The sequence below is a fragment of the Theropithecus gelada genome, chromosome 10, assembly GCF_003255815.1.
Source record: "Theropithecus gelada isolate Dixy chromosome 10, Tgel_1.0, whole genome shotgun sequence".
Taxonomy (NCBI): Eukaryota; Metazoa; Chordata; class Mammalia; order Primates; family Cercopithecidae; genus Theropithecus; species Theropithecus gelada.
Genome location: NC_037678.1, coordinates 5,776,783 through 5,789,088, shown reverse-complemented (window position 1 = coordinate 5,789,088; position 12,306 = coordinate 5,776,783). Strand labels below are relative to the sequence as shown.

The window sequence follows — 12,306 nt, the reverse complement described above, 5'->3', positions numbered from 1 at the left end:
GCTTGGCAGCTTAAAATGCTGAATGGACCTTCCTTGGTTCTGGAGGGCACCAGTCTCCAAGGTCAGGGCGGCGGCAGGGCTGCACTCCCCCTGGAGGCTGCGGGGGAGCTTCTGGCCTCTTCCAGCTCCAGGGGGCCCCGGATGACTGGTGGCCGTGTCATTCCCTTCTCTGCCTCAGTCTTCACATGGCCTTTTTGCCTCTGTGTCTTCCTGTCTCATAAGGACACCAGCCACTGGACTAGGGCCACCCTAATCCCATAGCACCTTATCTGAACGAATTACACCAGCAAAGACCCTATTTCCGAATTAGGTCACACTCTGAGGTTCTGGGTGGAATTTTGGGGGGTGCCATTCAAACCCAGGACAGAAGACAAGGGCCTGCTGCTGCTGCTGTCATTGGCTCAGCAGGCATCTATTGAGCACCTACTGTATGTGAGGCATTGGATAGTCACTGTATCAGGGCCCACCTGTGAACTGAGGAAATCAACATTGTGGTTTGGGAGAACTGAGGCCAGGAGATGACTCTGAGACACAAGGTAGTGGGACATGGAAGGGGCTGAGTGAGGGGTGCCTGGACCCCATGTACCTTGTATACACCCAGCGCTACCCAGGTGCGCATGCGCTCCGCAGCTGGTAGGGGGTGGGGGCCATAGAAAATCCAGGTTGTTGTTGGTTTGCCATACCAACAAGCATCAGGAGCATTGAGAAGGGGAGGTCTCAGGCCGTTTCCAACTGACTTGGTCAAGGAAACTTTTACTGCACTGAGCAGAACCCTCTGAAGGGATGAGCCCAGGGGTCCTCATAGCCACCAAGGCTGCGTACATTACCCCCATCTGTCTGTACATTACCCCTTCTGGGCTGCACCTTCCGTTCCCCCAGCCTTTGCATGCAGCACCCCCAAACACATCCTCCCTTGCATATGTCCCCTCATGTGCTCACTTCCGTCTTGTGCCATTCCCCTACTGTGGCTGTCCTCTCCACCCCCAACCACCATGCACACACCCCCTCTCATGCACACACCCCCCTCTCATGCTCATACCTCCTCCCATGCTCACACCCCCTCCCATGGGCCCACCCCTCCCATGCTCACACCCCCTCCCATGCTCACACCCCCTTCCATGGGCCCACCCCTCTCATGCTCACACCCCCTCCCATGGGCCCACCCCTCTCATGCCCACACCCCCTCCCGTGCCCACACCCCCTCCCCTACACACATACCCTCCTGTGCACACACCCCCTCCCATGCCCACACCCCTCTCTCATGCACACACCCCCTCCCGTGCACACACTTCTCCATCACTAAGTTTCGTGCTCAGCACAGACCGGGTGTTCAGAGTGAAGTGAAAGGCTAACCTAAACTAGATTGACTCATGGGCCCTCAGTTGGCTGTCACATGACCCCTAGGCCACCAGACCCTGCAGGACTGAGCCTTCTCCAACCCAGGACATCTTTGAGTCCACATTATTGAGCTCTGGCCCGGGCCTCCGGCCCTCTTAAGTCTGCCTGTTTCCTTCCCTCCCTCCATCACCCTTCTCAAAGCCACGTGGGCCTCCTGCCCTGTACCCTCTGCACTGGCCGTTTCCCATTGCTCAGAAGGCAGCACCCGCCCCTCCCCTGTGTATGGCCTTGGGCGCCCTGTCATCCTCTTTCATCTGTCCCTGGCTGCTGGTGTCTGCTGTGCTGGCCACACTGCTTTCATAAGGCAGCCACCGAGCCTCCTTCCTGGTGAAACCCCTGGGCCCAGGAGACCTGCTGCTGGGGGAAGAGTTGGCAAAATAGCGAGAGCAGCGCCCCTGCCAGAATCCCCGTCCCAGGTGAGTGAGAGCTCCCCAGGCCCAGGGGAGAAGCTCAGTCTCAGTGGAGGGAAGTTAGGTTCTCAGGGCCTTGGAATTTGCTCCCTGACAGTGAACTGGTTGAGCTTCATTCCCGAGGCCGAGCCCTGACTCATCTCTGGGTGTCCCTGGAAACATTTATTGTGCCCTTGTGAGGACAGGGAGCACGGCACCTGGCCTGCCACGGACTCCCTCACTGCTGGGGACAGCTCAGGACATGACCCTGGCGGGAAGGCTATGCCTTCCGCCATTTCCAGATGCCAGCATCTAACTGCTAAGGCCAAGGAACTCGGGGAGTAGGATGTGACCTGGAACCCCCAACGCAAGATGAACAAAGGCACGATCGGATCGTAGAAGCACCCAGAAGACTTTGGGCTGGTTGCTTCGTGAGAAGTCCCCCCGATAGATGCATCCTATCTGGTCTGTTAATCTTCCGACCACAGCTGAAACTGCAGTGGCAAAGGCAGAGACCTCTCGGGGAGCAGGTGCCAGGAGCACTTTCCACCGGTGCTGCTGCTGCACGGTGAGACCTGCAGGATGCATGGGGCGAGCTGGGATCCTGGGGCTGGTTACCCCAGACAGTGAGGCTGGCTTTCCCCAGAGGGTGCTCACTCCAGTGAGGAGGTGATGCCAGCCTGCTGCCTACTCTTGGTGTTCACCAGGCACACAGGGAGAGACGGATGCCAGATTCAGGAAAAGTTCGTATCCTGGGATCGTCTTGAGAGGACGCATTCCCTTGTCAGGTCATTTAGGCACGGAAAGACCCGTGACCTGTGGGTCAGCTCTCCCCACGGGGCTGCTGCTGGGCCAGGAGGGAGCTCAGGATTTGCTGTTCTTATAAAGACAAAAGTGCCTTCGAAGATTGCGAATTGGTGGCTGCCAGGGCTTGGAGGAGTGATGGGGAGAAGGACTGTTTAATAGGTCTCGGTTTTCTTTTGGGTTGATAACAATATTTCAGAACCATAGAGAGGTAATTGCACAACTTTGTGAATACACTAAATGCCACTGGATTGTTCACTTTAAAATGGTTAATTTATATTATGTGAATTTCAACTCCATTGGACAAAAAGCACCCCGACAACAAATTGGTACCTTGTGTTCTTTTATGTGCTTATTCAAGATTCCTTTACTATTAGGTGGAAGTGGTAAGCATGGCTTCCTTGAACAGTTGTATAGGTTGTTCACTGCACAAGGCTAACCAGATGAGAAGCTACCATCAGCTGGTACTCTTTTCACTCAGTGCGGGACAAGCATCTTCCCAGAGGAAAACGCATCTTTTTCTAACTCATTTAAAGGTGCTCTGTGGGCTTCTTGGCCTTGATAAGAGCCATCAGGCTTAGCCTTCTCTGCAGCCTTTATGAAAAAAACACTCCGTACGTTATCCTCCCTATCCATTTCAACCGGATGGCTTTTCTGTGGCCAGATGCATGCTCCTATTTTTGAAGTGGATGAAGAAACGAGTCTGTCTTTGAAACTCAACTGGTAATTTAGTTAATGACTTCCTGTGCTGAGCACGTGGGCAGATGCGTTGACACCCAGAGGATTTTAGCACACTGAACAGAAGGCACCCGGAGGAGCCCAGCACTGGGGCCAGAGGAAGGGTTCCTGCTTTTACGAGGAGGCGTCCAGAGTGGGAAGATGAGCTGTGCAGAGACACTGGCCTCAGTTTCCCTTTCTCGAAAAAGTCATTTGCGAAATGCGAAAGTGACTACCCTGAGAAGTGAGGAGGAGTGAGACATTCTCAGTGGCTCGGGGACTCTTCCATCCCTCTGTGTTCAGGTGGAAGTCTCGACCTGGTCTTCTGAGACAGTGACTCAGTAAAGGATGACCTTGGCGAAGTGTGCCCCAGTGGCTTAGCCCACATGGCGTTCAAGACAGGCAATGCGCTGGAAGATGGGTGTTGAAGTTACTTCCACCACGGGTGATCTGAAATCACGCATGGTGTGAGGTCAGATGTGCGTGATTTCTCCACATCAAAGCAGACAATGGGATGGGAGCAGGCGTGGATGGCAGCCCATGGCTCTCAGAGACGCTGAGTGTGTGGACGCTGGAGCCAAGCTGCTTGGTTTGAAGCCCAGCTCTGCCCCTTACTGCCTCACCTCTGTGAGCCTCAGTTGACTTGTCTATAAAATGGAAATAATAGTACCTGCCTACTAAGGTCATTGAGAGAACTGAATGTGTAGAAGGCCTGCAGTTCAGGTGGTTTGGGCTTTTGACAGAGGGCACTCTGACGTTGCTTATAAATCAGATGCACAAAGGAGAAGCTGGCATCCTTGGTCTCCAGGCTTCTGGGCAGTGCAAGACCAGCCGAGCATCTGCAGATGGGCACAGGCAGCTGGGGCTTTCTCCTGAGGCAGTTCTGGGGGCATCTGTCTGCAGAGCACCTCGCCCACAGCCTCAGAGAGCGGGACCACCTGGGTGGATTAATTACAAGATGTGCTCCAGGTGAGAACCTGGACAATCTGAGCTGAGGGATCATGGCCTGACTGGCTCAGTGTTAGGCCCTGCAGAGTGCTGATGGGAGGGTTAGGAGGTCCTTCTGCAGCCCTTCCTCCTGCAGATGGCAGGGCAAGCCCTTTCCCACAGGTGACATGAAGACAATGCTTCCTCAGTGCAGCAGGGCAGGATGGAACGTGGTCCATGGGAAGTGGGTAGAGCCTACACCATAGGGGGTGACAGGTGACAGACGCAGAGCAGTGTCAAGACTCTCACTTTATAATGAAAAGCAAAATGTTAGAAGCTCACCTGGAAAGAGGGAATTGCTTGCCTTAGAAATGCAGCAAGCAGCAGGGCGTCTGAGGTGGAAGGGCCTGTGGTATTGGGGTTAACGGCAAGGGCTGAGCAGTCAAGCATTCCTGGGTTCGAATCCCAGCTCATCCTCCTTGCGCGTTTCCCGGGGCTGCCGTAACCATGACCACAAATGTGGTGGTGTAAAACAAGAAGCGTATTCTCTCACCGTTCTGGAGGCCGGAAGTTCACAATCAAGGTGTGGGCAGGGCCGTGCTCCCTGCGGAGGGAGAATCCCTTCCTTGCCTGTCCAGCCCATAAAGGCAGTCGGCAGTCCTCGGCCTTCCAGGGCTGGTGGCCACGTCACGCTCTGCTCTGCTTTGCCTCTGTCTTCACGCGACCTTCTCCCCTCTGACTTCTTATCTTCACGTCTGCCTTAGAGGGATGCATATGATTGCACCGAAGGTCCGCCTGGGTAGTCCAGGATGAGCCCCTCTTCTCAAGGTCCTAAATTTAATTGCACCTGCAAAGACCTTTTTCCCGGATAAGGTCATATTCTCAGGTTCCACGGATTTGATAAAGATTTCTTTCCACGGCCCATATTTTCGCCTACCACATCCCCTTACTAGTTGTGTGACCTTAGGTAAGTCACTTAACGCCTCAGCCTCAGAGGTCATCTAGGAAATGAGGACCGGGGCCCACGGTGCTTGGAGTCTCCGTGTGGCCCAGTGCTGGCACCCACTGGGTGACCACAGCTGCCGTTGTAGGAAACGTTGGATTTCAATAATGAGCAGATGTTTTTTTTTTTTTTTTTTGAGATGGAGTCTCGCTCTGTTGCCCAGGCTGGAGTGCAGTGGCCGGATCTCAGCTCACTGTGAGCTCTGCCTCCCGGGTTCCCGCCATTCTCCTGCCTCAGCCTCCCGAGTAGCTGGGACTACAGGCGCCCGCCACCTCACCTGGCTAGTTTTTTGTATTTTTTAGTAGAGATGGGGTTTCACCGTGTTAGCCGGGATGGTCTCAATCTCCTGACCTCGTGATCCGCCCGTCTCGGCCTCCCAAAGTGCTGGGATTACAGGCTTGAGCCACCGCGCCCGGCCAGGTGATTTTCATAACTGAATCTTCTGTGTTATGCCAGGTATTTGAAGTACACGCTGGACCAGTACGTCGAGAACGATTATACCATCGTCTATTTCCACTACGGGCTGAACAGCCGGAACAAGCCATCCCTGGGCTGGCTCCAGAGCGCATACAAGGAGTTCGACAGGAAGTGCGTGCCCGCAAGCCTTCAGGGACATGGGTGTGGGCTAGGTGTGGCAGGAGGAGGCATTGTGGCCACAAGTGCTCACAGAGTATGCAGTGGGGGAGGGGCCTGGAAGGGTGGAGGGTAGGAAGTGAGCAAACCTGGGGCAGTGGGGGTTCACCTCCCCTCTGGGCTAAGACTTTGGAATCCCGGGCAGAGGATTCTTTCTTTTCCTTTATTTTTATTTATTTTTTTAAGAGACGGTCTCGGCCAGGCACCATGGCTCATTCCTGTAATCCCAGCACTTTGGGAAACCAAGGTGGGTAGGTCACCTGAGGTCAGGAGTTCCAGACCAGGCTGGCCAACATGGTGAAACCCCATCTCTACTAAAAATACAAAAATAAAATAAAATAAAAAGAGAGACAGTTTCGCCCTGTCACCCAGGCTGGAGTTCAGTGGGCCCTAGCAATCCTCTTGCTTCAGCCACCTGAGTAGCTGGGACTACAGGTACGCACCACCACACCCAGCTAGTTTTTGTATTTTTTTGTAGAGATGGGGATCTCACTGTGTGGCCCAGGCTGGTCTTGAACTCCAGGCTCAAGCGATCCTCCCACCTCAGCCTCCGGAAGTACTGGGATTACAGGTGTGAGCCACCACGCCAAGCTGGCACCCTTGCTCTTAAAGGGCTAGTCAGTCAGTATTTTAGCTTTGCAGGCCAGTCACTCTATTGCAACAACTCTGCTGGACCGTGTTCCAGTAAAACGCTGTGGACACTGAAATGTGAATTTCATGTCATTTTCACGTGTCATGAAATCTTCTGTTTCTTTTTCAACCACTTAAAAACACAAAAAGCCGGCCGGGCGCGGTGGCTCAAGCCTGTAATCCCAGCACTTTGGGAGGCCGAGGCGGGTGGATCACGAGGTCAGGAGATCGAGACTATCCTGGCTAACATGGTGAAACCCCGTCTCTACTAAAAATACAAAAAACTAGCCGGGCGTGGTGGCGGGCGCCTGTAGTCTCAGCTACTCAGGAGGCTGAGGCGGGAGAATGGCGTGAACCTGGGAGGCGGAGCTTGCAGTGAACTGAGATCACGCCACTGCACTCCAGCCTGGGAGCACAGCGAGACTCCGTCTCAAAAAAAAAAAAAAAAAAAAAGACACAAAAAGCCATTTTTAGCTTGCAGGCTGTACTGAAGCAGGAAGCAGGCCGGGTTCGTCCTGTGTGCCCTTTCGCCCACCCCTGGTCCAGTGAATTACGGGCAGAGAAACCAACTGCGTGACTGTTTCTTCACTAACCCCCCTTCCTGCCTGCACAGCCCTTTATAGCCTGTAAGGGGCATTCCGATGCCTACTATTGGTAGGATGGGCAGTTCCATTTTACAGATGAGCACACAGGCCCCAGAGAGCAAGTGACTTACCTGTGGTCACTCAGCTTGGGTGTGGTAGGGCAGGACCCCACCCCAGGCCCCCGCCTCCCTCCCCCACCCCATGCTACTCACCACTTGGCCATGGCCTGGAGTCGGCGGACTTTTCCTGAGGGACGTCCTGCCTAGCAATCAACTTTGCAGTATATCTGGCTCGTAGACTGCGGCGGTGGGCGTTGATATGGATATCCTAGATTCCTTTGGGTTTTCCTTCTTCGAAGTCCTTTCAAACCTGTAACAGAAATCTGCTTCACAGATACCTGAGTCAGTGGGACAGTGGGAGGCAGCACCTGATTGTCCCAGAAGTCCTTCCTCCAATTGCCTTTTGGGTCCTGCTGTCATTATCAATAGGACTTTTGGAGGGACTTCTTGGTTCCCTGTCCCATGTCTTAGGCAAAGAATTGTTGCTGTATTTTGTAGTCATTTACTGGGCACCTGTATAAGCTGGAGATGGCCTAGCCCCAGCTCATGTCCTCCTCCAGGAAGCCTTCCTGGGTTGTCCTGGGAGAATCAATAGCCTCTCTGCTGCAGCCTCACTGTCCCTGAAGAGACACCAATCCTAGCACTTAGGGGTTTGTGAACGGGTCTGCCTCCTGCACTAGGCTGTGACCCCTGACCTGTCTCTGCATCCCTTGCAGGTGGGAAAGGGTCTGCATATGGCAGGCTTTTTTTTTTTTTTTTTTTTTTTTTTTTTTTTTTTTTTTTTTGAGACAGAGTCTCATTCTGTTGCCCAGGCTGGAGTACAGTGTTGAGAGCTTGGCTCCGCCTCCCAAGTTCAAGTGATTCTCCTGCCTCAGCCTCCCGAGTAGTTGGGACTACAAGCGTGAGCCACCATGCCCGGCTAATTTTTGTATTTTTAGTAGAGACGGGGTTTCACTATGTTGGCCAGGCTGGTCTTGAATTCCTGACCTCGTGATCCGCCTGCCTGGGCCTCCCAAAGTGCTGAGATTACAGGCGTGAGCCAGTGTGTCTGGCTGGCAGGCTTTTAATAAGCATTAGATGGGAGGATGGAGGAGTGAAGTGGTACTGGCAGGAAGTTACCAAGGTTCCAGCCAGCATAATCAGGAAGGCTGCATGGAGGAGGCAGCCTTTGAGCTGCCCGTGGAGTGGTGGGTAGGGTGTCACGAAGTGGCAATCACTGGATTTTGTTTCTGGTATGAGGTATGGCCAGGTGCAAGAAAGAGCAGGGTGGACTTTGGTGCAGTTGGTGGGGGGCTGGACTGTAGGGTTCACGTGGGGAGCCTTGGAGGAAGGCAGCAAAGGAGGGAGGGGCACAGAGGATGCTGGACTGTGTTTAAGAGGCAGCAGGGAGCCATGGCAGGTGCTTGAGGAGAGGTGAGTGATATGTTTAAAGCAGCCCTTTCAGGAGGCTCAGGCTGACACAGCAGGATGTGCACAGTAGCCCTGTCTTGAGCTAAAGCAGCTGAAGGTTTTGCCTTCTGCACTTCCCCATGTGACAATCGAAGATGCACCCCAGATTCCTTGAGGTGCCTTCCCCACTTCTCAGTTGCCAGAAATCAGCTCAGAGAAACAAACCCGAAATCAGCCCAGGTGGTTTCCCTTCCCTTTCTTGAGGGGGCTGCCGGTTCGCACATCAGGAATGGGTCATTCCTGCTTGAGAGACAGCAGCAGAATTCCTTAACATCCAGGTAAGATGTGCCGGTGGTCGATGTATGAAATCTGGCTGGCGAGTTGGAATCTGTGTTGCCAGCAGGGACTTGTGAACAGTGACAAAGCACCAGCCCGGGGAAGGAGGCTGGCCTTGCCGCAGCCTGGGGAGGCTGTCAGGGCTCCCACATTGAAGGGCATTGATAAGCGGAGCCACGCAGGTGGGGAGACTTGAAGCAGTGACTTCCAATCGGCGATCATTTAACCTTGGCCAAAGGGGACTAGGCAGGGAAGAGAGGAACGTGACAGCCGTGGCCTTCAAGTCATCAGATGAAAGAGGCGGACTTGTTCTGTGTGACTCTCCCACTCCCCAGGAGGGTGGATAGGGGTGGGGGTTAGGGTTAACGTTACAGATCTTGGCTCAGTAGAAGCAAAAAGGAGGGACACTCTAGACATTAAACTACCCAAAAGGGGAGTGTCTCCAGGGGTGGTGAGTTCCCTGTCACTAGAGGTACCTTTCTTGCCCAACCTGATGGTTTTGGGCTGAAATACTCAAGAAGGAAGTGTTGGGACTGGGAAGAGGGAGAGAGGGAAGCTCACCTGGTGTTCCATTGTGTGGGCGGCTGTTGCATTGAACCAGCCTCTGGCCGGCTGACGTTTAGGTTATTGCCGGGTTTTTTTGCCATCATAACCAACATGGCGAGCTCCTTCTGGTCCGGGTGAGCTCCTGGCAGGGGAGGTGCTGGCCGAGAGGCTCTGTGCGGTTTTATTTCTGAGAGCTGTTGCCAGATTTCCCCCAGGTTGTGCTCCAGACCCCCACCCCACCCTGGTGTGAGTGAGTGCCTATAAACAGGGCTCCGACCTGCACGTGTGCCTCTGCGAACTGTAAAGGGCTGCAGGCGTGCCTGGCGGGGGCAGTGGGTGAGGGGTCCTGATTTTCGCTGAGTTTATTTCATTCTTTGTTTGATGCCCTTAAATTGATCCCGTTGAGAGAAGTAACATTCTGAGACTCACAGTGGAGGCAGCTTTTTTTGGGCTATTGGGCGTGGGGTGTTTCTCGGAGCCTGGCAGCCTGAAGTCATCTCCCGTTTCCCTCCCCAGATACAAGAAGAACTTGAAGGCCCTCTACGTGGTGCACCCCACCAGCTTCATCAAGGTCCTGTGGAACATCTTCAAGCCGCTCATGAGGTGTGCGGGACTGTGGGAGAGGATCCCGCTGGGGTTGGAGGTCCCTCAGTGTCCGTGGGACGGCCTTCCCTATCCACGTGCCATGGAGGGCCTGTCTCCAGGGTGCCTGTGGATCTGGGGCTCCCCCACCGCTTGGGGGTCTGCGGGGGGTCACAAGGCCGGCCCAGGTCATGGACAGGAGTGGCTGGCCTTTGACACCTGTGGGGTTTGCACCTGGTGTTTAGCCCCCTGCCTTGACCTGAGCCCCTACACTGTGCGACCACCCTCGGGTTCCGTGAATTTCCAGAGGGACACACAGATCTCAGGAAAGCTGTTAGCTTCACTGGTGTGGTGTGTTACAGAGACAGGGCACAGATTTAAGTCAGCAAAGGTAAAAGGCACACAGGGCTGAGTCCAGGAGGTCCAAGTGCAAGCTCCCAGCTGTTCTCTCCAGGCGGTTTCATACAGACAGTGCTCCACTCTCCCAGCAAGAATGTGTGGAGAAGGAGGGAGCATGGCTGGCCAGGGAAGCTCACCGAGCCTTGGTGCCCAGCGTTTTTGTTGCAGATCAGTCATGTAGGCACGGAGTATCCACCTGGCTGACCTCAGTCACTCGGTCTCCAGCCCCTCCTGAGATGAGATGAATATAGCCCAAGGCCCCCACCCTCAATCACATTTTTGGCACAAACTCTGCGGTGTTGGCCCAAGGCCTCCAGTGTGCAAAGACATGACCAGGCTGACTCTTCCAGGGGCCGAGAGGTTTCCACCCAGGAGCAGGTCGCCCATGGCCAGGCTTCTCTTTGGAATGGGCAGGGCTTGAACACCCCAAGCCTGCTGAGTTAAGCTTTTATTGCATAGCAACCCAAATAAGCGGCCTAAAGAGAGGCAGCCACAGCCCGGAAATGTGGCGACTTCAGTCAGCTTCTTCCATATTTATATTTAGGCTCGTTGCTGCTGAAGGATTTCTGCCTCAGTATTGGGAAGCAGGAGCTCAAGGGGCTGGTGAGGGCTGGGGGTCTCTGCCTGGGCGTCCTGTATTTTCTTCCATTTGGGCTGTTTGCATCAGGCACAAACTGTGTGCACGGAGCCACATGACGGGGGTGGGGTGGGGAAGAGACTGACAGGTGTCGCTCTTGCGCGGTGGCTCTGGCCCTGCCTGGGTGACTTCTGCAGGCGAGGGAGGGGCTCAGAGCAGGAGGGCCCCGGTGTGCACCAGATGCGTCAGGATATTCGGGTGAGGTGATTGCCTCTGTGAGAGGGGCGGGAGGACTCCTGGAGGGCCTCCCTGGGAAGAAGCCTTTGGGCACAGGGAGGCACATCCCTGGAGGGGTCGTCATTCTTCCCCAGAGGTTCGAATCTCACAGACCTTTGCCAGCTCCCCCCTCAGCTCCTTCCACCTGTTGGAGCCCACCCACGTGGCTCTGAGGCTGCTGCTGACATAGGTCTCTTCCTCACGCCCCACAGACACCGTGCAAGTGGGTGTGACACTCAGTGTAAAGGGAGCACTCGGACAGAGCTGGAATGCCAGCTGGGACCTCGGAGTCCACACTCTCTCCTTCCCATTTCCCATCCATCCCTGGGAAGCATCTTGGCCCCCAAGGAGCATGGACAGCTCAGGCTCTCAGGCACCTGCCTGTCTCCCCACCAGCCAGCTGCCGCCCCAAGGGCTACGCTGCCCCGTCCCACCCTTGTCCCTGTGTCCCTTTGTCTCTTACTGTGACTGGCACTCAGAGGAATATTGGCAAGCACTGGTCCTTGGGGCACATCGGGAGCTACTCTGCAGCCAGACACAGTGGCTCATGCCAGTAATCAAGCACTTTGGGGGGCCAAGGCAGGAGGCTCACTTGAGCCCAGGAGTTTGACCTGGGCAAGAAGGTGAGTCCCACCTCTATAAAAAATTTAAAAATTAGCCAGATGTGGTAGTATGCGCCTGTGGTCCCAGCTACATGGGAAGCTGAAGCAGGAGGATTGCTTGAGCCCAGGATTTCAAGGCTGCAGAAAAAAAAAAAAGAGGGGAAACTGCCCTTTCAGGCAGCTTGGAGCCTTTCTTTTCTGTTTTTTTTTTTTTTTTTTTTGAGACAGTCTGGCTCTGTCACCCAGGCTGGGGTGCAGTGGCCAGATCTCAGCTCACTGCAAGCTCCGCCTCCTGGGTTTATGCTATTCTCCTGCCTCAGCCTCCGGAGTAGCTGGAACTACAGGCGCCCGCCACCTCGCCCAGCTAGTTTTTTTAAAATTTTTTTATTTTTTAGTAGAGACGGGGTTTCACTGTGTTAGCCAGGATAGTCTCGATCTCTTGACCTCGTGATCCA

General features: G+C 54.5%; 1 protein-coding gene across 1 annotated transcript in view; it reads left to right on the top strand.

Moving 5' to 3' along the window:
• ARHGAP8 (Rho GTPase activating protein 8) overlaps nucleotides 1–12,306 on the top strand; it is a 90,430-nt gene that overhangs the window by 33,471 nt on the left and 44,653 nt on the right. Inside the window, exons 4-5 of the mRNA XM_025399920.1 lie at nucleotides 5,695–5,826; nucleotides 9,932–10,018. Coding sequence (XP_025255705.1) covers nucleotides 5,695–5,826; nucleotides 9,932–10,018 — 219 coding nt within the window. The remainder of the gene's footprint in view (nucleotides 1–5,694; nucleotides 5,827–9,931; nucleotides 10,019–12,306) is intronic.